The sequence below is a fragment of the Xiphophorus hellerii genome, chromosome 2, assembly GCF_003331165.1.
Source record: "Xiphophorus hellerii strain 12219 chromosome 2, Xiphophorus_hellerii-4.1, whole genome shotgun sequence".
NCBI lineage: Eukaryota > Metazoa > Chordata > Actinopteri > Cyprinodontiformes > Poeciliidae > Xiphophorus > Xiphophorus hellerii.
In genome coordinates, this window is record NC_045673.1 from 24540010 (window position 1) to 24566489 (window position 26480).

At 39.4% G+C, this 26480-nt stretch overlaps 1 protein-coding gene across 17 annotated transcripts in view; it reads left to right on the forward strand.

Moving 5' to 3' along the window:
• The window catches only part of ppip5k1b (diphosphoinositol pentakisphosphate kinase 1b), a 55984-nt gene that overhangs the window by 27467 nt on the left and 2037 nt on the right, over positions 1 to 26480 (forward strand). For 7 of the 17 annotated variants that reach the window (XM_032589698.1, XM_032589757.1, XM_032589730.1 and 4 more), the window contains 13 exons: positions 913 to 1095; positions 1185 to 1326; positions 2531 to 2754; positions 2884 to 3011; positions 3814 to 3928; positions 5108 to 5215; positions 5306 to 5422; positions 6765 to 6905; positions 6994 to 7102; positions 13022 to 13177; positions 15490 to 15552; positions 19534 to 19689; positions 24076 to 24213. In XM_032589698.1, coding sequence (XP_032445589.1) covers positions 913 to 1095; positions 1185 to 1326; positions 2531 to 2754; positions 2884 to 3011; positions 3814 to 3928; positions 5108 to 5215; positions 5306 to 5422; positions 6765 to 6905; positions 6994 to 7102; positions 13022 to 13177; positions 15490 to 15552; positions 19534 to 19689; positions 24076 to 24213 — 1780 coding nt within the window. Of the gene's footprint in view, positions 1 to 912; positions 1096 to 1184; positions 1327 to 2530; positions 2755 to 2883; positions 3012 to 3813; positions 3929 to 5107; positions 5216 to 5305; positions 5423 to 6764; positions 6906 to 6993; positions 7103 to 7291; positions 10717 to 13021; positions 13178 to 15489; positions 15553 to 19533; positions 19690 to 24075; positions 24214 to 26480 lie in introns of those variants that run through there. The other 10 variants (XM_032589765.1, XM_032589828.1, XM_032589798.1 and 7 more) reach the window with 8 other exon arrangements.

The window sequence follows — 26480 nt, forward strand, 5'->3', positions numbered from 1 at the left end:
TTTAAGTTAAACCAAGATTTGAAACCAAGAATTAAGAACACAACGCTTGATTGATTTTAATTTCTTCAATCTGCATTACAAAAGAGTATACAAATATAAATATGCAGAAATTATGCATCCGTCATGATTTCTGCTGATTGCAGTTGGTGGACTGCATTTCCACTGGTTTAATCTCTTGTAGAGCTACAATTAACGATTGTTTTAGTTTTATTCTGATGATTAATCGATTAATCGGGCAAAAAAAATTATTCACATTCTGCAGATTTTTCCACTCCAGCCTTTTTATGCAATATACAAAAAACAACAAAAGATGCATATAAACAAATAATTCAATTCATTTTTACAGAAAGACAAACAATTTATTTCCTGAAATGCAATAGCAGCATTCTTCTAGTGAACGCTTGATCATCTGCAGCTAAAAATACTTCTAACATCAAAATGTGAAACGCTCAGGCCTCTATGCTTCACTTAATATTTATTATACACATTAACAATTCAATAGCAAAAGGTGCCAGTAAGAATTTATTAATTTTTTTTAAGAATTTGAACAAAGCGAAGTTAAAATTATGCCACTTGAAGATTTTTTGGGTAGAACATATTTACAAAGTTTTTCTTGTTTGTTTTTTCTCTTTTTTTTTTTTTTGCATAATGTGTATATTTTTGCACAGTTTTGTCTGAATTACTGCTCTGAATCAGCTGTTCTATTCAGCGTTTGGCCTTTTTTTTTTTAGTTTGTGCATCAGTCAACGATTAATCGATTACCAAATTAGTTGCCGATTATTTCAATAATTGATTCATCACGATTAATCGTCTCTGCCTTTCCTTTCTGGCTTTTAAGCACAGTCCATATTTTTCCAGTAGTTTCCGTCTCGCACGGCGACTTCGTTTCCATCTGTTGGTTTTTGTGTCCAGGGCCTGCTGGCTCTGGAGGGCGAGCTGACGCCCATCCTGGTTCAGATGGTGAAGAGCGCCAACATGAACGGACTCCTGGACAGCGACAGTGACTCTCTGACCGACTGTCAGCAGAAGGTGAAGGCCAGACTACATGAGATCATGCAGAAGGACCAAGAGTTCATCCAAGACGACTTTCAGAAGGTAACTCAAAGCTTATCAACAGGCTTTTTCAAAACGTTGCCCCATATCTGCTAACAGATGATTCTTTCTGTGTTTCCTTTATGGTCCAGTTGGCCCCGACCTGCAGTCCATCCCTGGTGAACTCAATGAAGGTCATAGAGAATCCAGTCAAAACCTGCGACAAGGTTTACGCGCTCATTCAGAGCCTCACCTCGCAGATTCGAAAGAGACTGGAGGACCCCAAATCCGCAGGTAGACCAACTCTACTTACTCAAGACTTTCTGTCATGGCCAAAGTTTAAATCACATGTCAATCGCCTCGAATCACAGAACGCATCAAGGCGATTGAGGCTGCTGCCAGCTGCCTGGTAATATAACCTTGCTAACTAGCTAGCTAGCCTTTTTGCATCTATCATGGATAAGTGTAAATGTATTACCAGCTGATTGGACGACCTTCCTGTTTTCCACTGGCTCATTTCTGCTGCCAGCCGGAAAAAAGGAAGACTAGTTTCTTTGGTCTTAATTTGAATTCAAGCATTAAAAAGGTCTTAAATTTGACTTGCTGAAACCTGCAGAAACCCTCTCCATATCTTAACTCAGCATTTCCAATTCCAGCATGTTCTGTGGCTGACAGGATTTGCCAGCTCAGTAGCTACTTTACCTGTAAAGGTTTCAATCTAATTGATGGCTGCTTTAAAGGCTTCCTCCAGGGTCTTAGAAAGCAGAAAAAAACTAAAAAAAAATGAAAATTTACATTTTTAATATTGAAAACTCCTAAATTAGTTCTTATTTGTCATAATAGGTTAGAACACCTTAAATCTGTATATATGTTGAGTCTTCCTCCATTGTTTTTATGTATTTGTTTAATTTAGATTAAATTCATTTAGTACGTTTGTAGATTTGATTCAGGAATTCACCTTTCATTCGTTAACTTGTATGTCACAAGTTGACAGTATGTCGCATTAGAACCACTAATGTGACACATTGGTTGTTGTTTCCAATAATAATCTTATTTACGTTATTTTTGTCAGCTTTGTTGATCTTTCATTTAAATCAAGGACAGTTGAAATATTCTAAAAGTCTAAAAATTTGTCACTGAAGCTTTCAGAAGCTGTTGGGTTTTAGTTTCACTTTCTTGCTTTCTAAATAAACTTCACACGTCTCGATTTGTTGTTGAAAATACAGTTCAATCCCTCCATCCACTACTTGTACAGGTCAAGGGTCAGGAAAAAGGGTAGCTAACATCTCTGCAGACCCCACACATTGTGGACACAAACTCTTTAGACTTTTACCTCCAGGGTCTGGGTAACACTGATTTATGTATGTACTGTATTTTCTGCTTCTTTGGTTTTAACAACATAAATAAAACGCTCAGAGTAGACACATAAAACACATTCCAATATTTCTTTCATATTTTTCTGAAACAGTAATGGTGGTCGTCCCGCGTTTCTCTCCAGATTTGCAGCTGTACCACAGCGAGACGCTGGAGCTGATGCTGCAGCGCTGGTCGAAGCTGGAGAGGGACTTCCGCATGAAGAACGGCCGCTACGACATCAGCAAGATCCCGGACATCTACGACTGCATCAAGTACGACTCGCAGCACAACGCCTCCGTCGGCCTGGAGGACACGTTGGAGCTCTTCAGACTGTCCCGCGCTCTGGCCGACATAGTCATCCCACAGGTTAGATCGCTTTTGTTCTCCTCCGCCGGGCACAGTTTGATTCTTGCTCCATCCCTTTTTGATTTGACTAAAGAATACAATGTGGATCAGAACGCAGAGTAAAAACGTTTTGGATTCTCGTGGCTTCAGGAGTACGGCATCAATAAAGCGGAGAAGCTGGACATCGCTCAGGCGTACTGCGTCCCTCTGATGAAGAAGATCTACCTGGACCTGCAGAGGACCCATGAGGAAGAGGCAGTCAACAAGCTGCACCCTCTGTGAGGACACACCCAAAAACCACAGCTGCTCACATGTCACATTCACCATGTAGTTACTGTGCTGCTGAACTTTGTCTTGTTTCTTTAACCTCTCAAAGATCAATGTCTTAGTTTCTATTTTATCTTAGACTTGCTTGCTTTTTCGATCTAAGTGGAGTTGAGGAGAAAAAAATCTTGAGTGAATTTTTGTCCACAGATGCAGCCAAATAAATGTGAATTAAACTCAGAAGTTAAATATCCCATACATTTTTTTCCCCCTCAAGTTCATAGTGAAAAAAAATCACTTAAAGTTTTCTGTCTTGGCTAGAAAACTTTTTAAACTAATTAGAATAATTAACTGGATACTCCAACTAATCCTAATGTGATTGAATTGAAATAACTTTTAAGCATTTTTAAATATATTTTTATAAATACATATATTTTTGTAAAGTGAGTTGAGATTAATTTTTTTGTGAACCGCCACTATATGAACAAACTTAAATAAACTAGAGCTGAAATCGAATTCATCACGATGAACCTCTTATTGAAATAATTGACAAGTCATTTACTAATTGATTAATCGATAACTTGAGTATACAGACTCAAAAAAAAGGCCTTTTACTGGAAAATAAAAAACATATTCTGAGCAGCAATTAAGTCAAAACTGTACAAAATACCAAATTCCTCTGAAAACTGCCACACGCCAGTAAAATAAGTGAGGAAAACCTCAAAGTTAATGTAAGAAGTAGTAGTCAGAGGTGTACTGTCGATCACTTGCTCTGTGTGACCCGATCAGCTCTTACATCTGTTCCTGGGTGTTCAGGTATTCCCGCGGAGTGATGTCTCCTGGTCGCCACGTTCGCACACGACTCTACTTTACGAGCGAGAGCCACGTCCACTCCCTGCTCAGCATGTTTCGCTATGGAGGACTGCTGGATGTGTGTATAGCCCTCACTTACTTATCCTTCTTAAGTCATTTTGTCTCAGGCTTGTTTTTGCAAATTTTGTTGGAGATTCACCAGAGACCATCTGGGCCTCATGAGTAGTTATTGTACTTAATTATTTTTGTTGTACATTGCTTTATGCTGCACAAACTTCCAGAACACTGCAAAGATGCCAAACATTTAGTTCCTTTAAATCAAGGCTTAAAAACCCATTAGGTTAGTAGTAAATGGCACATTATCAACATATTTAATATGCATTTGTTTGATGAAATTTGACAAAATTTTATGTTTATTTCTTGTTTCGTGATTGGTTGCTGTTATGTTTTTATGGTATGAAGCACTTTGAGCTGCCTTGTTGCTGAAATGTGCTTTACAAATAAAAATACACTAATGCATGCTGGGCTAAATGAGATTCATCCAAGTGTTGTACCAATCTTTTTTTTTTGTTTTTGTTTTAAAATGTCTGTGTACAGTGCCTTGCAAAAGTATCCACACCTCTTTAACTTTTACACATCTCGTCACATAAAAACCGCAGAGTTTTAATGTGCGTTATGTTTAAAACGTTATGTGATAGACCAAGACAAAGTAAAGCATAAATATGGAGAAGAATACAAATGTTCCTCAGAATCGCTTTACAAGCAAAAGTCTGAATTGTGGTGCCATTTTAGCATTTATCAGGAAAAAAACGTCCATAACTCTGGAGGAGCTGCAGAGATTCACAGTTGAGAGAGACTCAACTATTAGCTATGAACTCCTCCACTATTGAAAAAAGAAAAACAAAGTCATGGCTTTCGTAGGCGACGCCAGACATGAAACGTTAAAGAAAATCTGAAATGTCAACACGCCCTGCTTCAAACAGAAAGGTCTGAGCGTTGCTAACTGGATGGAGCGAGCGCTGTAGCACCTAGCATACATCGACTGCCCTGAATGCTTAGCAGCGTATAAACGTCCATGTGATAACACTTTATTTAAATTTGTAAAAATTGCTTCACTTTTCTTCCACTACACAATCCTGCACTGCTCTGTTGATCCATCTCATAAAAACCCAGCAATAAACACAAGGCTTGTTGTTGCTATGTGACGAAACGTGAATCGTATAAAGGGCGTGCGAGTGCTTCTGTAATTGTGGTATTCCTCACTACAAGAGCCATTGTGTTTGTGTGTGTTGGTAAGGAGGTGAAGGACCAGCAGTGGAAGCAGGCGATGGACTACCTGAGCGCCGTGACTGAACTCAACTACATGACGCAGATCGTCATCATGCTGTACGAAGACAACAACAAGGTCGGTCTGCAGGCCGCTCGCTGCTCGTCTTCAACAGCAGATCCCCCGGCTGCTTAACGGGAAGGCCGTCTCTTTCATGTCCGCGAGAAGGACCCGTCCTCGGAGGAACGTTTCCACGTGGAGCTCCACTTCAGCCCGGGGGTCAAAGGGTGTGAAGATGAGGAGAACGTGCCGCTGGGCTTTGGTTTCCGACCCGCCTCATCAGAGGTCTGTGAATATGTGTTAGAAGTTATTTATATATGTTTTTTTTCCAGTGGCGTAGCACCTTTCCCCAAAATTTGAGAGATGGGAGATGACTGATGGTGGGTTGAGCTACTTTGACTGGGCCTATTTCTAAAACTCTAATGTAAAACCTAAATATTTTCACACGTTACATAGAAATCTCCAGAAATCTTGAAATACCACCTGAAATGAAAAAAGTAAACATATTTTTATGCTTAACCACATATTCTCAGGCTACAAAACTTAAACTTTTTTCGTAAATCATAATGTCTGGTTTTGTATTTTCTGCACGATTTGCTGGTGATGAATTCTTCTTTTCATCCAACAAATACTCCAATTAAATGAAAAGCAACTGTCTGTGATTGGCTTTAAGTTGTTTGCTCACTAAAAAGGGGCTTTATGTGTAAAATGTACATCAGACGTTGCATGTTTTTTGGCCCTCATGGCCTTCCGTATATTAGAGAGCCATAGTCAAGAGCATGCATAGAGCAAGCAGAACAAGAGTTTATGAGCTAGAATATGTATTTTGTGAGATTTTAAACGCACACCACAAATTATTGTTTGCTTACATACATGCATGTGATCACATCAGTCTCACTGCACACTCAGATTCGGTTTTTGAGCAAAACTGAAGCAAGGGTGTTTAAAACATCCACATCCCTCACGGGTAAGATGCCCTTATTTTTTTTTCTTCTAATTTTATATTTTCAAGAACTTTTATTTTCTGATTCAAGCTAGTTTATTAAACCGTTTAATTGTTCCTTGACATCAGATGATAGAATTTCCACGTTTTGCAAAAGTATTTGCGTTTCCATTACAAATGTGCGCTAATCTTCGTCGATATTCCACTGATGTCGGAAAACCTATTTCACAGTTGCACCATTTCCACTAAATAAGAAAGGTAATTAATATCATGTGAATAAGTTTCTCACACGATAAATAAAAAAACATGCCACACCCTCGTCCTCCTACCACTTCCTGTTGTCTTCTTTGTCTCTTCCACCAGTAGTAACATCCTTTTGTTGTTCACGTAACCCATGCAAAAAAAGTTTTTCCATTGCAGTTTTGGGAAACTGACAAATTTTGATACAACAAAAAAAATTGCACAAATTTTACAAATCAGGAGGTTTTTTTTATTTATTTTTTTTATTTCCATCTCTCCAATAAGCAAATTTATTTTCATAATTCCAATAGCATGGAAACGCAGCCTATAAGTCCACGCCAGGTTCATTGATAATTTTATAAAATGATCCATAATTATTATTATTATTTATATAATAATCCATAATGGGTGAAAACTTGACTTGTCCATTTTTTGACCAATCAGAATGAGGACAAAAAGCCCAATCAGGGAAGCCTGGAGGATCTTTCCCAGGATCAGACGGACGACGCTCTTCCGGTCACAGAGCTCATCAACCTGCAGAGACGCTCTCCGATGATTCGCAACCGCAAGACGGGCTCTATGGAGGTAGAGCGGAGTCGGCCTCTCAGCAGCACCCACAATGCATTGCTGAGTATTATTATTATTATTGATGCCTGGCCTTGTTTTTGACCAGGTCCTCTCTGAGACGTCGCCCAACCATTCTTCCAAAGGCTGCACATCCCACCGGCTCTTCCAGTCTTGTTCCCGCCAGTCTCCTGAGATCAAACCAGCCGGAGGCCTAGGTCAGCTTCTAACTCTTAAGTGTTTGTATTCTTTCTTCGTGTGTGTGTGTGTGTGTGTGTGTGTTTGTCATCAGATCACCCTGCCCTCGTATCACATCTATTTTAAGCTGTCACCACCAATGTTGCTCTTCATTTTTTTTTTTTTTTGCCTTTTCCCCTTCTTCACCTTCCCACCTTATCCCCTTTCAGTCCCTTCATCATCTCTCTCTTCTTTCCATCGCCTCCCCCTCCTGTTTCTCATGGCTGCATAGCTTTCAGTTCAGCTTAGCGGCAGCGCAAACAGGATCAGACTCCAAACTATTCAGGCGAGAGGTCAGCTGGGAGTTGAGGCGTTCGCAGCCAACATCAGGATTTCTTTGTCACAGGACGCTTACAGACGTTCCGACACTCCCTGTGGGAAATAAACGTTCAGCGCAAGGCTGCAGGTTTTAGCTGACCGACGTTTAACACAGGAAGCTAATGTCATAGGACCAAACTAAATGCTCTCAGATCACTGGTCACTGATTTAAATTTAATTGAAACATCAGCAACATCTTGCCTTGCAAAAGTATTTATACCCCTTAAAGGGGCAGCGTTATGTATTTTCCAGGGACATAATCCCATTTTACAGCACAAAAATGGGATTATTTATGTGCCATTTTTTTGGAATTTGTAATTCCAAATAACGAATTCCAAATTCGTTATTTGGAATTGTTCGAAAAATAACATATATATACATATATTACTTAAAATAAATTTGACTTTTCAAATTAAAGCCTTGAAATTGGGCCTCTGTCCCCTTTAAGAAGCTCCTGCTCTTTCTGAAACTCCGCTTTCAGGAAGTCGCCACAACAAAGTTTCTCCGTTAAGCCTTTCACAAACGTTTTTCAAACACCATTCATAGTTGCCATGGAGATTAAAGGATTTCTCAGGCACTCCAGGCATGATTTTGCTGAAGGAATAACTTCAAAAAAGTCGATTTTACACAATACCGCCCCTTTAAACGTATTAGCACACCGACACTTCAAAGGCTGTTCATTCGATTTCCCAACTTTGTGTCGGTCTATCAGGTAAAATCGAAATAAGACACTTCTGCACCACACTGCAATTTTAAACTGATGTAGAATATAACACAGAAGAGGCAAATTTCACCCGATCGATATGAGTTGAATCACTTTCCCGTCATTAGGATACAGAGAAACGACCAGGCTTCAGTGTTGCAGACCGACATGTAACGGTGAATAAATCTTCTCGTTTAAACAGCAGCAATTAGCCTTTTCAGGAATCTTTTTAATCTAGAAATTTAAGTTGTGAATGTTCTTAATTGTTTTTCCCGCCTTTCAGTGTTTTATTTTTTCATTAAATGACAAACGGGATCATCTGCAGCACATCCCAATACACAGTGCCAGGTTTTTCGTCACGTGAGACTTTAATGAATTATTGTAAGACGTTCACAGTTAAACAGAAAAACGAATAAATTAGTTTGAAGGATAAATAATGAGAAAGGTGGAATAACCTGGCCTCTTAAATTTGTGGAAACTAAAACTTTGCATGTTTTGATTCTGCTTCAGCATTCAATCTAGTAAGCAGTCGTGGTTTCCGCAAAATAATGTAAATCTGGAAAGGTTTGACAACAGAACTGTTAAGAGTCACTATAATTGATGGTCACTGTGAACCTGAAAGGACTCAATGTTAATTAATCACAAGCTGCTTCAACAAAGTATTAGCTCTTCAGAAAAACATGTCAGTCAAGATGAAACAAACCCAGAAAAAAACACATTCCTCTACATTTTACCAAATAGTTGCCCATTCTTTTCCTTCTACAAATATAAACTGCTATTGATGCAATTTGAGTTTGACAACAGTATATATGTTTTTTTTATCTTTTTATCTGTCTATCACAACTTCAAAGAACACTTCAAGGGCTTTCCCCCCCGTGAGCTCAGCGTTTCTAGGGGAATTTAACGTCTAATAAGCCTCAAAAAATGGCGACACTCTCAGGCACGAATCTGCTGCCTAAACGGAGCCGCGTGGAGAAAACCATAAAAGCAGGAGTGTGACATCAGAGGGACAGAAAGGCTTTCTGTCAAGTGTTCTTCATTAGCACGCTAACAGCTTCCCTACTTACTACTCAGTGTCACCTGGACGACTCCGGTTGTCTTTTAATTAAATTCAACTTAGCTCTTCTGAATAAACAGAAGTTTCTATTAAGCCTCGTTGTCACTGTGGATATTTACTGATTGTTTAAAAAAAATTTGTTTTGTTAAGTTGAGGTTAAAGGTACGTCATGCCAATATGTTATGAAGAGGCGAACGATCACCGGTCTGAAAGCAGCTGAAAGCTTCACAGTGACTCCTGGTGAAAGCATCGAGGTGACTGAGGACAGAACCACCTGCTTTGTTTCCTCCATTGTGTCTGAACAAAATGTTAGCACATTAACACCCCGCAGAAACAATCCTGCTGCCAATGGCAAATGTTCATACCGCTTCAGCGCTAAATTTATTAGGAGTTGCATTGATTATTTTGATTACATACAGTGACTTTCAAAAGTATTCACACCCCCAACGAGGGCCGGGCCACAAATTGATTTTATCTGTTAATCAAATTTTTGGTTTTTGAAGATTTACGTTTTTGGAAAAAAAAAATTGTTCTTTTTTCAACAATAAACTCCTTGGGTTTTCACAGTTCAGAGTGATGTCAACACCCACAGGGCGGCCATCTTGTTTGGCAAGTGTGTTTTACAGCTGCAGTTCATTTGGTTTTTGAATTCAAGTCAATAATAGAACAGTCCTATTTTTTTAAATCTTTTTTTTAATTACAAGAATTAAGTCATATCACAAGACTAGAGTCATGGCAATACTAGAATAAATCCAAATGACAAGAAAGTCAAAATAATACCAGAATAAAGGCTAAATATTCGGAGAAGGAAGGAGTAATTTTATGAGACAAAACAAAATATATAAAATTAATTATTCTAAAGAAAATTGTAAACTTTAATTTTAAGCCATATTGTGCCAACCCCAGACCAGAGTGGATTTTATTTTATGCAGCTCATACTAGTGCATACTTGTGAATTAGAAAGAAATTTATATTTTATAGTTATTCATTTGATCATAACATGAAAGTCCAGCAACTGTTGTCCTGTCAATCGATTCTTCTGCCAGATTTTTATTTAGGGGAATCAGAAAAAAAAGGGGACAGACGCATGTTTCTGTTAGTCGATTGTAGAGTAGATGAGGTTATCAGTTTCTCACAGTATAAAATCCCAACAAAAAGGTAATGGGGTATGAATACTTTTGATATGTCACTGTGTGTGAAAGTTTTATTCAGATTTTTTTATATATATTTATTTTATTAATTTATTTATTTTGTTGTTTGTTTTGGAGAGCGGTGGGTGTTTTCTACGGCTGGCATCTCCTCCGTCACAGTTATTTATTGTTTTTTCTGTTTCAGATCAAATATTCTTGAGTCTGGATAAAGATTAGCAAATGAGAAGAGATTGGATTTTTTTTTAATAGTTCCTCTCTGCATAACTCCATTGCATTTCCTATTGTTGGTAACTCGTCTTTCTCACTGCCACACCTGGCATGTTGCATCAAAGTGGTGCTGAATTCGGTGCCGAATCTGTCAGGAACAAAAAAAGGTTTGACTCTTGGATTAATTCTGTTTTAAAACACTTCCAGGATTGAGTTGACAAAAAAAAAAAAAAAAATGTCACTGACCACATATTCTCGTGTGGTTCATTTAGTGCTTTGTAAAAGTATTCACTGTCAAACCTTTTCACATTTAAGTGCAGTTTTTGGGGGATTCCACGTCGTCGTCCTGAAGTAGTTGTCACTGAGGGATAAAAAACAAGAGTCAAAGCGTGACCTGGCCTTTCTGCATGCAGTTTGCATGTTCTTCCCATACATGCATGTGTGTGCTCCGGGTATTCCTGCTTCATCAGCGGTTACGCTGAGCATCCCGTAGGAATGAGTGTTTGTGCTTGTTTGTTCTCTTGTTTTCCTGTGACAGACTGGCGACCCATCCACGGCCCCTCACTGTCCCGCACGGATAAGTGCTGTAGACAATCAGTGGATGGAAAATGGCGCATTGTTTACAAAACTTTTCAGTAATCAAAATCGAAGGAAAAAATGTGGCGCATGTTTGTATTGAGCTCTCCAAAGTCAATCCATCCAAGAAAAGCATCCCAGCAGCTTTCTGCTGTCACTGCAGTATGTGAGTGAAAGGAGTCATCGATATTACAAAAGAAAACCGAAAATTAAACACAGGTGACCTCAGATTTCATCTTTCCAACGCCTGCATTGCGGCGCTGACTGGCTACTCGGACGATTTTAACGGAGTTGACTCCTTGGGATGTGACCAAAACAACTCGCATGGCATTGTTAGGGAAATGTCTGGATGAGAGGTTTCTACAAAGAGTGGAGTTTCCCTCTGCTTGATCACAGGAGGATTTTGGAACAAAGTATGTAAGGGATGCAGCAAATATGTGGAAGAAGCTGATGAGATCGAAGTGAAACTTCTTGACTCGCATGCAAAATGCTTCATGTGCCACAAAACACTGCACCTAAACCTTAAAGGCATCATCCCCATGGTCTAACTTGGTAGTGGCAGTATGATGATGTGGGAAAGATGGATAAAGCTAAACCCAGTGCAATCAAAGCTAATCCAAGGTATTGAACAAGAGCTCAATACAAACACACGGACACCACACTTTAAAGATTTTTAATTTTAAACTAAAAAGAAAAACTTAACATAACTTTGTGTTTGTGTGATAAAATCACATTAAGGTTTGTGTTTGTGACTTTAGGAGCTGTGAATAGTTTAGCAGAAAACCGTCTGACCTGAGTGAAGTTCCCCCCCCACCTTCTTCAAATCAGACAAAAATGGTCTTAAACATTTGTACTGCGTTTGTGCGGCAAAAATATTCGATTGTGCCGCTATCATATTAAAGATTTTAAGAAATGTTTCCAGAGGTTATGAAAGGTCAACGAGCACCACACACACACGCCCACACACACACACACATCTCCTTCAAATCAGGCAAAATTGGTGTCAATCGACTCAACTACCCTTGTGCAGCGAAAATTGTTGCTTTTGCTGCTTTGGCTTTGAAGATACAAATGAAACTTTAGAGGTCGATTTGATTTTGTTAAAGTGTGTGCAGCTGGGGGTAGGTCACCTTTTGACCTTTAAACTTTTGTTAAAGGTCAGAAGGTCTTCTGATTTGAAGAAGGTGGGGTGCAACTTCACTCAGGTAACCGTCTTCATTGCAGGGCTGGACAATGAGCACTATCAATAGATAATACTTCTGATTTAATATTCAGGGATCAGTATTGCCACCTTCTCAAAATAATTGTCAGTCAGAAGATGGTTTAGGCAAAACGGTCCCTATTGGCAAAAAGTGGATTAGTCCGTTATTTTAGGAAGGTGACGATAGAGTATCTCCGATCCAGAGAACCACATGGCATTCTGGGAGATGTAGGCAGAGGAAAGGTTTTAGCCACTAATCCTCTAAGCCAGGTTGGTGGCGTGAACGACCTCACTCACTCTGTGGTTACCTAGCAACAACCTACTGCGTACGTTTCAGCCTCATAACAACTTAAAAATAAACAACTGGTGTGGAGTGAAAACTGTGGCTAAAACAGGAAAGGTCACGCCACCAGTTTGGCACCATGTCAGATATTTAAAACCAAAACTATCGACGTGAGCTGATATGAAAGGCTTACATCATGGAACCGCCTTCAGCCATATTGTCCAGCCCTAATTCAATGTAAACACATATTTAATAAAAACAAGAAGCCTAACGCTTTGTTTGGAACATTACCTGCATGGTGTGTAAATAAAACGACTCACCGGTCATACTTCCACTCCCACCCTCCACCCACCCATCCACCCTTCACCACCCCCTTTCCCCCCCCCTGACTCGTCCTCACACAGGCTCACTCTGTTCTGGCCTCTTCAGTGCCTCAGCCCTCGGGGTGTCCTCTAGCGCCCCCAACTTGCGGGACTACGTCCGCACCCATCACCACCACCACCACCACCGAAAACCGCCTCTGTCCCCTGGCAGTCTGCCGTGCAAGATTGGCATGTTCGGTACGTTCACAGCGGTGTCTGCTCTCCTCCGTGGGGTCAGGTGTTCACATCTCCGCCCTTCTTTAAAAACACCTTTTTTATTATTATTATTCTACTCTGTTTAGTTTTTTTTTTTTGCTACTGCTGGTCTCGTCTTGGAACTACTGGCAGCTCTTTCCTGTTCTGTTATTTCCCTCTTTTTCCACAAAATCCAATTTCAAAACATCTCGCCTCTCTCAAAGTTTTGGCGACACTGATCTGATCGCAGAGTGACTGGCTGTGTGGTAAATGTTTTGCATGCAGGCGCCTGTTGGGTGTGTTCAACGCTTTTGGCACTAACTGTCGCCATCACAGCTCTGTCTGCTTGGGGATTAAATAGGTTTGATTTTTTTTTTTTTGCATGCCGTGGCGCTGTCTCCTCATTTGTGGAATTTAATAATCTGTCCTAAAGTAGCTTTGGTGGCTGAAAGCCCAAATCTTGGCTGTTGTTTTCCTTTTTTCCCCCCTACTCACATTTTGTGGTATTCCTCACTACAAGAGCCAGTAATTCAACTGGAAATAATCCAATCTGATATTAAAATTTTTCCTCACGCTGCCACTGGTAAAAAGCAGCAACTCTCTTTGCACTCACCAAGATTTCTTAACAATTGCCTACATTTACGCTGCACAGCATAATCACACCATAAATGGTAAGTTATTTAAGTTGGAATTAAATTGTGCACAGCAGGAATTTTGTCCAGGGTTTGTGATGCAAGAAAAGCAGCTCATTATCACCACTAGGTGTCGCTCTGATAGCAAAACTTCACAGCACCAACAGTAAGAATGACTAAGAAAAAGGGTGAGTATATGAACCAATAAACATTTCATTCAGTCGGTCATACTTATTGTCCCCAGGCAGTTGTTGTGCAGCTCAGTAGGAGAAAAAAAAACCAAACAAACCCATGTGATCAAACTCATTTGAAAATGTTCATTTTGTCTTTATTTAAATGGCTGAAGTCGGCTAAAACAGAAAGTCTACACTATTTATTCATCTTCCTAAAAGCTCCAGTTGTTATGACAACTTTCTGTTACACATAAGGAAACTATTATTGATAATTACCCATAAAAAAAACAACATTTTTACATCTTGAAGACTTCCCTTCACTGGAATTAAGACACCAAACCCAACTCCTGAAAATCTATCCAAGGGCCTCTATAGGGCACTTAGCTTTGATTCTCATCAAGTTTTAGGAAGTAACAGGTAGTCTGGGTTTTACTTTGACAGACCTTCGAAATTTCTTACATTTAAATCTAAAGAGAAACTTGTAAATAACTAAAATACATACAGTATATGTACATTGGTCCTAGAGTAGGATCTTGGGGAACCCAATGTTTATAAAAGAGTCTGACCTGAAAACCAAAGTGCTGAACCTTTAACCCCACCGTGTTCCAGACGTAAGGTCAGCGTGTTCTGGTGTCGAATGCAGAAGAACAGCAGAGGGTTCTGAACCAGTAGGAAGAGCCGTACAAGGCCATCACTGTGGCGTAATGTAACCGAAGAGTTAATTCAATTCAGACTGTTGGTGAAATGGGAAGTGACATTTCTGGCTGAGGCGCTTCTGCAATTGTCTTTAAAATCTTAATTATTATTATCATCATCATTATTTTTTAGACTTTATGGTTGCATATAAGTGATCATAGATTATTTTTCGACAATGGAGAAAGCAGATCAGTTACTCTCTTAATTTGTCTAAAACTATAACATATATCAATATGTTATATTTCAATACTTTGGGTTTATTTACCTGCAGATTTTGCACCGTTGGAATAAAATGCAGCGTAATTACAGATAGACAAAAAATAAGTTATTTTCCTCTGTAAAACATCAGAATGTTTCAATATGGACTGAAAAACTCAATGTGTATTGAGAGATTTCTTAACATGTTTTTACTTCATGGTACTTTGTTTATACCCAGCAGGTTGAGACACCTGCAACAAATTGACACTTTTGTCTTTGCTCTGAGTGGATTATGTCACCATGTCTTAGTGTATTTTGTTGACATTTTATCTATTGACAGATTATTACAAGTTATGCATCTTTTCCGTTTAGCTAAAAGATCAATGAGATCAAATTTTCAACCTCTTTTTTTTTTTACTTCTCACCCTTCTCTTCATTTTCCTCAGAGTTGTTGGCAGAACGTGTGTGAATCAGAAAGCCAACTCCGCCCTATTTCTGTTTCCTCCCCTCTTTTTTATTTTTTTTATTTTCTTTTCTTTGAAGAACACGCAGGCCGACAGACTGACACAGATACCAGCACCTCCAGTAATCCTAGTTACCTCTCTTATCTCCTCAGAACTGCTCTCTATGCCGGCAGTAAAGAGGTTTTCTGTGTCGTTTGCCAGGCATCCGACCAATGGTATGTCCGCTTTTCTTCAAGTATACTTCGACAATCCTCTAGTTCATCTTGCATGACCCTTTTGTGGGGGGTTGGAAACCACCTTTGGGGATATGGAGATTTGACTGCGTCAATGACATCAATGAACATTTTTATTTATTTTCCATCAGAGTTTCTGTCATCGCACAGCTTCGGTGTTTGATGAGCCTTGTGTTGTTTTCAGCCTGCACTGCTAACACCACCTGCTCTGCAAGGTTAATTTACTGTACCTCCCTGATTCTGCCGTTTCCTCACAAATTGCTCTTTTTCTGGAATATATCTTCTTCCTCGGATATATTTCCACGTGTAGACGATCTGTGTGCACCTCATAACTTGTACTCACTCAAAACTTTTTATTCCTTTTTGAGTCATTTGTGCTTTTCAAAGGCTGTGGTCTTCTGTTTCTCCGTGTATTGATGTGGGTTATGGTATAAAAGTGAGGACATAAAGGAGATGTTGTGGAGAATCCCCGTCACATCTTTGGAGGACTTCAGCTGATTTAGTGCAGTTCTGAATAGGGTGTGTATATCGGGATCAAAGGTGTGTATTCTGCTGTATTCGGACAGGGGAATCTGATTTTTAACATGACATCACTTTCTCTTTTTGTGTGTGTGTGTTTTTTTTTACATATTTAATTATTAACTTTTATTTATTTATTTTATTGTCCCCAATTGTCCACATAGTTAATCAGAAAGTAGGTCATGCCGTCAGTTTCATCTTCAGTATAAAATGTCCTCTGTTTTGAGGTGAATGAAGCTTCTGCAGTGTAGCAAAAGATGAGAAGTTATTACAGAGTCACTATTGGGATATTTTAGTAGTCAATTCTTTACGCACAGTTGATAGGCTAACTCATGAACAAATGAACCCCCAGCGGTACAAGAGAAGCGGCTTCGTCGTCCATCGCTGTTGTTGCGTATGTCGCTTGTGTCGTACCAGAAACACGCAAACACAAAGGTTCCGGGTCCAGACTTCTGTACGCAAAATAAAAAATGTGATCAATTGTGTTAAAATTTTGGAGCGTGTTAAATTTTGTGTCATTAATTTATCTAATTAATTAATTTCCCAACTAAACTAAATATGAGTTAGGCTATTAGTTTACACATTCTGGCATGTTGACAATTGCTTTATGCCTCTTTAGTGTTAATTTTTTTTATTATTATTTTGTTGGCTCTGGTGGGCTTTATTTGAAAGTAGTTTGACAGAAAACAGGGTAATCAGAGAAGGGGGAGATATACGGCGAATGTCGCCAGGCCGGGAATCGAACCTGCAACCACCGCCACGAGGACTAAGGCCTCAGCACGTGGGTCGTGCTTTGCTCCTGCACCACCACAGCACCTTTTAGTGTTAAATTGAAACTGATATTTACTATATTCGCTATCGATGTGGTACATTAGGGTCTGAAAGGCGTGAACCTCATGGTGCCTGCACCCGTTCCCGGTGTGCAGAGTGGGACTCGTGTTTTATACCTTGTTTTGTGCAGTTTGCTGAAAGACTTTTTTGTCATTTGTTGTTGGGGGGGAAAAAACCTAGCCTTGCATTTTAGGTAGACTTTGATTCTTAGACCAGAAGGTGTAATTAATTATCAGAAGCTTATATATCATTATTTTTTTTTATCTTAATTGTAATCTGTTGATAATAAGGGAGACAAAAATAAAATCACCAAATGTCAAAAACTCGAGGACCAGTTTGTTCAAATGTCTTCCGAAGTAACTGATAGAGTATGAAGAGTGTCTTAGTTTTTTAATTCTTTTTTTTTTTTTGCCCACATTTTTTACTTCAAAAACGCATTTAAAAAGATGTGACCCCCCCAAAAAAATTATGCTTTTTTTGGCTTTTGTTCTACTTATGAGCCAAAAAGCACATCTTATATTTGACATCAACAACAAGGAAGCTGTGCTTGTTGGCAATTTCTGCAGTTTGATTTTACCCCCATTATTGTTGCACAAAGCATTTGTTCCCGGTAGACTGCTGGCTGAATCGGCGTCTATCGATCAGGACAGTCTTAGAATCTCAACATCATTAAAAACACTTGAATGTGCTGCTTGCTTCAGTGGCAGCGACCTTGTATCGAATCTGAAATTCATTCAAAGGACGGATGAGTGAAAATGGATGAACAACTTGGAACTAGATCAACAGAACTCGTACATGAACACTTTTCATGATTGTATATTTTTATGCGTCTTACACAAACAAAGACGTGGAATGTTACCTGTTCTTAGCACCTTCCTCATATTCAGTAAACGGTTTTATCAGACAGATTGTTTCCAAACCCATGATCTTTTCTTTCAGGTTTGTATCACTACGTTTTATAGAATAACACTGAAACTACACAAATAATGATGATAATGTACATCTTTGTTGAAGTATGAGCTGTGTAATTTAATATTTTGATGGATACAGATGACATTCGGTTCACCTGTAAGAATATATTTCCGAAATGCAGGAAACTTAAAATAAAAAAAAACCTGATAAATATTTGACGGTGGTTACAGCGGCAGGTCTTCTGGGGTGTGTCTCTGCTAGCCCTGCACATCTAGAGAGTGGGAAAGTGTAAAAATCACGTCTCTCTTTTCTGTTGGCTCTCATCTGGACGTTGACTGGGCCAGTCTAACATGAGGATATGCTTTAATCTGAACCACTGTAGCTCTGGTTCTGTGTTCACATTTGTTGTAGATTGACGTGCAACCCTTCTAAAGCTAAACTGTTTTTGCTTTTTTTACAAGATTTCCCTGTGTTTAGCTTTGCGTGTAGACCCAAAAGTTCAAACTTTATTCCTTTTGTTAAACATGTTTGGTGTGTTTCCAGTACACCTTGTGGCAAACTTTAAACAGGGCTTCTTGTTTGTGTTTTTTTTCCCCCCAATCGACGACTTCTTACCACTCTTCCTGAAAAGCCAGAGTTGGGACGTTAATGACTAATAGTTGTCCTGTTGGACAGATTCTCCGACCCTGAGCTTCGGATGCCTGCAGCTCCTCCAGAGTTACCACGGGCCTCTGCTTCTCTGATTATCGCCCTGCTTGTCAGTCTACAGGTGTGGCCTCGTCTCAGTAGGTTTGCAGTTTTGTCCTAAACCTGCAATTGGATCTGGTGGATTTTATTTAAGGGTATCAGAGTAAATGGGGCTGGGAATAAATTACTGCTATGGAAGATTTTTAGTTCCATGTGTGGAAGTGGCACAGATTGGATTTTTGGGCTGTTCTGACTGTGGCAGAAAAAGCCGTACATACTGTAGGTCGCATTTGCCTGCCTTGAACTGGCCGATTCAAGTCCAGACTGCAACTCCATTGTAATGTTGTGGAGTAACGGTAAACAATAGTTCTTCAAGGAAGAGCAGACCAAAATCCCTCTGGAGCAGGGATGGGCGATCCCAGTCCTTGAGGGTCGGTGCCTCCCTGGTCCAACACACTTCAATAAAGTAGCTGAAACACCTGCAGTCAGATTCTCCAGGGTCCTGTCAATGACCTCATTATTTGACTCAGGCGTGTTGAAGTAGAGGCGCATTGAAAAGCTGCAGGACACCGGCCCCTGAGGCCTGTATTTGACCACCCCTGGTCTAGAGGAATGTTGAAGACTTGTTGGTCGTTATTGTTTTCTAGAAGTGCTATGAGCCAAGAGGTCAGCTCCTCGTTGACAGGGCCAGGCTGGTTTGGGTAGCTTCCTTCTTTTAACAAATGAAATCATCATTGGGAAATGGCTTTTTGTTTCTGCTGTTATCTTGGTCTGAAATTAGTTGTTTAATCTGAAAAATGGAAGCGTGACAACAAAACCAAACCAGAGTCAGGACGTTTCTGTCAGTCGACACACTGAAGACCTTTGAGAAAAGAGAAGTGGTGTCTCAGGTCTTACTGTTCAAAGATGCCGTGGTTTCAGCTCCTTAGCTCCCGCCTCTCCTCCTGTTCCTCCTGCTGCTCCGCTGTGCTGTCATCTTCCTCCTCTCTCTGTCCTCTGCCTCTCCTCCCTCAGAGCCCTCAGATGAACTCGCTGAGCTGGCGCTGCAAAGGTTTGACCCTGTCGCCCTGGACAGGTCCTTCTCCTATCACCTGCATCACTGCCCCTACCACCTGCGCCTCCTCAGGACCCAGCTGATGTGCGGCCTGGAGCACTCCGACTGTCTCCACGGTCAGCCCCTATAGCCCGCGCGCTTTCCCCCCTTCCATGCCCGTCTTGCACCTTCGGACCGCTACAGGCGAAAGATGGCTGCCGTCGATGCCCTCTGAGCTTTGCATCAGCTCCAGCCTCCTGCGTTGGCTGTCATGGCTTGGTTTCCTGCCTGTTGTTGTCTGTCTGGTTTTTCTAGTGGTAGGTCTGTTTCGTGTCCCCAGTGTTTAAAACGCTTGCATGCTGACCGAGGAAGGCAGCATCATCTTCCTCTCTGTATTTAGCTGACAAAATTTAGAATAATTTACAGAGTAGAAAATCAAATTAAAAAGTAGGGCTGAAATGATTAATTGCGATTAATCGGTGATTGAAATAATCGTGAACTAATTTAGTAATCGATTAATCGTTAACTAAAAAAAAAAGGCCATTTGAAAGAACAAAACACTCAGACCTGTGTAGGTAAAAACTGTAAGAAAAGTATCTACATTTTTACATTTAAGATAAAAACGACCTTCTTTGTCTGGAAGTATGTTCTTTGCCGAACTCGTCAGGTGACGTAGTTTTACCAGGTTCAAATCCTGTAAGATATCTAAAGCGTCTTTTGCTATCCAGTTATTAATCGGTTAATCCAAAGAATAATCAACAGATCAGTCTTACACAGCATTAAGTCCAGTGGAAAAGATTGAGCTTTTAGAGATATATTTTAGCTGCAGATGCATCCTTTGCTACAAATGACCAAGCATTCACTAAAGGAATGCTATGTTCTTCCATTTTAGGCAATAAAATGTTTGTATTTTAAGAAATAATTTAATTTTTTGCATCTTTTGATGCATTTCTAATATTGTATAAGAAAAGCTTAAGTGGTTAAATAAAATATCGGCAGAATGTGCCACGTTTGTTATGCGATTAATTGATTAATCGACAGAAAAAATATATTAATAAAATAGTTGTTAGTCACAGGTGTGATAAATATGATTTAAAATGAATGGAAATAAAAGTATCGATTCACATTTGTACAGAAAAGTACTAGAAATGTAATTCAAGAGATCTAAATGTAGGGGTGGAGAGTGTGCTGCTTGATCTCATTATTTCTTTTGTGAAAATAAACAACGGATGACACTTCCGCAGCAGTCGGGTAAAGATTAAACATTTGCAGGAACGACGGGAATTTCATTAAAAGACGGGCTTGAGTTGAACATTAAATCATAATAAGACCGTAGATACATTTGTCACCTTCAGCTGAGCTTGGAGCGACTTCTTCAGTTTCTACCATCACAAAAAAAAGTGGAAGTGGATAAAGAGTAATGCAAGTGATGTGCAGGGGAAAAAGGTTTTTCTTTTTCCATTGGAAGTTTTTAAAGCCTTGTTGACCTTTTATGTCAGTATCAGAGATGGAAATTAATTGATCAGAATTGATCAAATGAATCGGTACGAGGAAGACCAATGCTCATTGCATTCTGATTCTCAAATGAGAATCAGACCCTCTCTTGGTTCAGTTTCAGGCTTGTTGGGATGGATGTGAGAAGAGCCATTTTTTTCAGCATTGAGGTGTTTTCAGAGAGCATCGTCTGGTACTAATGGCACCAATTAGGCCTTTTAAAGAGCGAGAGCGTGACCCGGTGTCGGTGCACCGCCGCTCTCCCAGGAGGCTTTCACGGCCTGGTGGCCCATGTTGGAGTGGATCATCAGCTTCTGTCATTTTCTGCTCTTACTCTGGTGCTTCTGTGTGAATCTTTTATGCAGCTGGTCTGATTGTATTGCGTCAGTGCAAGAAAACTATTGACCTGCTTTACAGATACTAGAGTAGAACTGAAACTACCCTTATTTCCCCTCAGTGTGCCAGCAGCAAAGTGGCAGGCAGGCCAAAGCATTCAGATTCACAAAAAGTTAAACATATAAAAACAAAGTATGAATAAGAGCCTCTGCATAACAATAGTAATAACAGCGTTATTGGATTCAAAGAAATGTGCATGTTAAGCCTGGGCGATATGGCATTGGGTTTATCGCGATATTTTGCGATACTTTTGTGATAAGTGACAAGCCCTACTTGTTATATGTTTTTAAGGTAATTTTATGACTGATTGTCACAGCAATTAATGCCCCACAAACATAAATAATGCTCTTGAAAAACATTCCTATTTGTAATATGCTTCTTCAGGACTCTAGCTACGTACAGAAGTATGATATCTATTATTGAACTGCACACAGTGACTGTATTTATACATTTATTGGTATCTAATGATGCTTTTATTAAACAAACAGTGGAGAAAATGGTAAAACTATCAATCCTGACAATAAGAACAGTTTTGGGAAGATTTAAAACGGCACTGATTCAGTTTATCGTGACGGTGATAAATCAACATTTATCACGATAAACGATACGATAAACACCCACACTAGTGCATGTATGTTTCTACATTAAAAAATAGACTATTGACAGAAAGTACTGGAATGTAAACACTTGTTGAGCTTGTTGAGGAAGGACCTGCTATAACGCTTCTTTGTACCCGTCAGATGCAAGCAAGCTGTCCCTGAAGGAACTCTGAACTGTAGCAGATATTAGTGATAGTAAAGAAAAGAGAAACCACTGGCCATGCTGAGTACCTGCGAGGGCTGCGCAATATGGCTCAAAAATAACATCAGATTTTTTTTATTATTATTACCAAATTCAATTTTAATTTACTCTTTACCCTCATTTTTTTCTTAAAAAAATTATAAATGACTTTTATTTCAGTCATTTCTTCTGTGAGTGGAAATAGAAGCTTGTCAAACAAGACGGCGGTTCTGGGGTGGGTTAACATCACTCTGGAAACCCAACAAGTGGATTGGTGGGACAAAAAAAAAAAAATTAAAAATCTAAATTTTTCCAAAAATGAAATCTTCAAAAACAGAAAATCCAATTAATCACTAAAATCGATTTATCGCCCAGCCCTAGTACCGGCTTTGACGTTGCTGCAGTGAACAGCTGCCAGCAGGAAGTGAAGCAGAATCCCTTTGTTTTGGTCAGGGGTCGGACAATCTGGATCAGCTGACCCAAATGGAGATCAGAACCAAAATGACTTGATATGCAAGATGTGAGACCGAAACATATTTACGATTTATTTTTATCTGCATGATTCATGGAAATGCTTAAAAATTAAGAGTGAATTTGAAGAACCTGGGTGCTTTTGTTTTTGGAAATGAAATGGGGGTTAATACCTGTCGGATTGACCGAAAGCCTTTGACAAGTGATGCTTTTTTTGTTTGTATTTCAACTAGGTTTCTAGTTGAGAATCGGTTAATTTAACCAGCTTTACTGGTCCTGAACCAGAGCTCCAGAGATGGAAGCGCTCCGTCGTAGTGCCTGGATGCTGTGTTGGGTTACAGCAGGGTCACATTTCATTCTTTTTTCTCTTTCCGTTTTCTCGGTTTGGTATTTTGTACCTGTGATGTTTGGTTCCACTGATTTTTAAAGGTGGGTGGCAGTCATGACCACAATTCATATTTCTGTTTAGTTTCAGTCTAGTCCTAACCAACGTTTGGTTTGTTATTTTACAATTAGCTTTCGTTCACCTGATGAGTTTTTTCTTTTTTTTAAATATTTAAACTTTCCTCTGGATGATCACTGCTTCCTCACTTCTCAGTTCCTTTAAATCCTAAATAAATCCATCTTTTTAAGTACATTTTAAACTCTGACGTTTCCCGTTTCTCGTCCTTCAAATTCAAAAGGTCTGTTGTTCATAACCGCGACTACAACTTTACGGTTTAAAAAAAATAAATCATGTAATCACCTTCATAAAATAATAGTATTTTTTTTTCTTTTTTGCCAGAAATTATTTTTGAAATCAAAATCACCACCTCTTAATTGCCAAAAGACGATTATTTAAGCCATTATTTTAGGAAAGTGACAGTGTTACTTTTGCCATATTTTCACTAAGGACTGATAAACTCTTGTTATCCTCTGAGCTGTTTGCTCCAAAACTTTCAGAGCACCTTCAAACTCGGCGTCATATGCTGTAATCGTTGTGTTGCCACGGTTACGGAGTACGCAACACGTTCCTGCGTACACGCGACACAACGTTCCCCTTGACATTCACCGATTAACCAGTGAGAAAACTCGCGGGGTTCTTTTCGTAACGTGGCTCTGATTAACTGAGACTCCTTGACAATCCTGTTGCTGTGTTGCCACAACTAACCGACCCTAAAAGGCCTTCTCGTCTCTTCTCTTCTCGTCTCTTGTCTCGTCTCTTCTCTTCTCGCTGTAGCTCGGTTGTTTTGTTTTGTTTTGGCATGGAGTGATCTAGCAGCTGCCTGAGGAAGAACCAATAAGCTCCGAGTTGGTTTTTTTCCCCCTCTCCTCTCCCTGCACCCAGTGAACTGGTACAGTGAAGCGTCTCTCTCTCTCTCTCTCTCCTGTTTAAACCGCAGGGTTCGAAGGCTGCTCTATGGTGCCCTCTATCTACCCGCTGGAGACACTGCACAACTCTCTCTCCCTGAAGCAGGTGGAGGAGTTCCTCAGCAAGGTGTGCGAGAGCAGCGGGGAGGCCCAGGCCAAAACCATGAAAGGTGGGTCTTATGGAAGCTCGACACTCACTGATGTTGATGTTTGGAGAAAATTCAGCTCTTATACAACTTTATAATATATCTGACGTTAGAAAAGGCGTCAAAAACGTGAACATTTTATAATTATGTGATTGAGCTGCTGTTGTCTAGACTTGTAGATGATGATGATGATTGTTCATACCGGGTAACTTTGTTTTCTTTTTCTTATTGAAATGATTTAATAAAGTTTAGTTTATGTTTGATATGATGAGGAAAATAATGAGTAAAAAGAGCTTCTTTTTCTTTTGGTTTTGAGCCAATGTAAACCTTGTTACAAAAAGCAACAAATCAATTAATCATGATCAAATAAAATTCACCCGATGATTTCCATTCTGATGTTTAATATTTTTTTAAGAAATAATTTGTTTAGAGACTGTAATCCATTTTATTTATTTATTCATGGTTTTTGGTTGTGTGTTTTTATTTTAATTCATTTTATTTCCTGTTTTTTGTTGGGATTTTTGGGGGGGGATACTTGAACTATTCCACCAATGTAAAGTCTTCTTTACAGAATTACAATTTATTAGTCTTTGAGATGGTAAACTAGCATTATTGTGCCCTTTTCAATATATTACTTAAAAATTCTCTCAAAACAACGTTATCATTTAGCGCAATAGTTTCTGGAATAAGTTATCGTCCAGTAAAGTCTTTTATTGTGACAGGTCTGTTCCTGTAGGATGTGGTGGGTTTTGACACAACGCTGATGTTTAAATATAATCAGTTAGTCTTCAAAACATACCTGAAATGTTACGCATGAAGACCAAACTATGTTAATTATCAGGGCCGGCCCAAAGCATAAGCAAACTTAAGCAGCCGATTAGGGCCCCAGGGCCACCAAAGGCCCCCTCAGTAGAGCTTTTTTTTTTTGTTTGTTTGTTTTTTTAATAACGATTTCTATGTCATTATAATGACAAAAGCACATAATTGCATCATGAACTGATTTGTTTTTACAATAATATATATTTGATAATGTATGTAGAAATCATTATTTCATGGACGAAAAGAAAATAAATTGCTCTTGGGCCCCCTGGTGGCCGCGGAAGGTACCGCACGCTTCTCCGGTAATTTGAGCTGCCCTGCAGAGAGCATCCAAACGTCCAAAGCTCCTGTAGAAGATAAGTTAGCAAAACAATGTCTCAAAAAATGACTTGTACTTCAGGGAGAAAGAAAAGAGGAAGAATAGAGAAAAGCCAAGATAAAGGTTTGTCTTAATATGCCTTTGTAATGTAATGTTTATAAACAGGATTTGTGAAGCTGCTAATAGAAAATTAGCTTGATGGCGACCTGGAACGGTCCAGTTCAACAGCCAAACATTTATGCTGCTAGCGTCTTTGAGTTTGTTCTAAGCTGAGTTTAAACTTTAAATGAGTTGATTCTCCTGGTCGGCTCTGAATATTTCTGAGGTATTTTTGGCTTCAAAACGCCGTGTTTGATAATGTTTGATAACAATAATTAAAACTTCTCAGTGTTTGACATTGTCTAGCAAAATGTTTTCCATCAGGCTACAAGACTGCTGCTGTATAACAATGAGCTGCTCTAAGCTGTAGTTGTGATATGTTGTTTGCTGCTGATCATTTATGTGGCTAAAACAAACACATTTTTTACATCAACTTCTAAGTTCTGTTAAAATCATTTCAAAGCTCAGAATCAACCCGGTACCGGTATCGGTACCGGTCCACATTCTCCGGTCCACATTCTCAGGGGAGAAAAACTCACCTGGTGTAAATTAAATTTTTAGCTAGTGGAGTAACGCTTAAGAGAAATTAATTTAATCATAGAATGTCATGAATATGTGTGTATGGCTGAACCGATGGCAGTTTTCTGTCCAGTTACCGATCTTTAAAGAGCCTGACCTGCCGATTTTGATTATTGGCCGATGCCAATTGTTTTGTCTGAAATGTCGCTAAATCTAGCAAGAAAGTCGCTGAGTTGGCAACAGTGGGGTGAATATTGTTAACTGTAAACGTTCAGACCCGACCTGGTGGGCCGGTCTGTCAGTCAAACCTTTCACTGCAGAGCAGACGAGGACAGAGGCTGATTTTTAAACCTTTGCTGACGAAGATAAGATCAGGGGATAAGATGGGCTTCACATGTTAATATCAGCTGATAACGATCCCCCAAAATTATCCCCGAAATCGACTGGCTGATAAATGTATCCTATATTATACATGCATAGGGTATAATGCAAACAGCACCATCAGAGATGCAATAAGTTTATAGCAGGTGTGCGA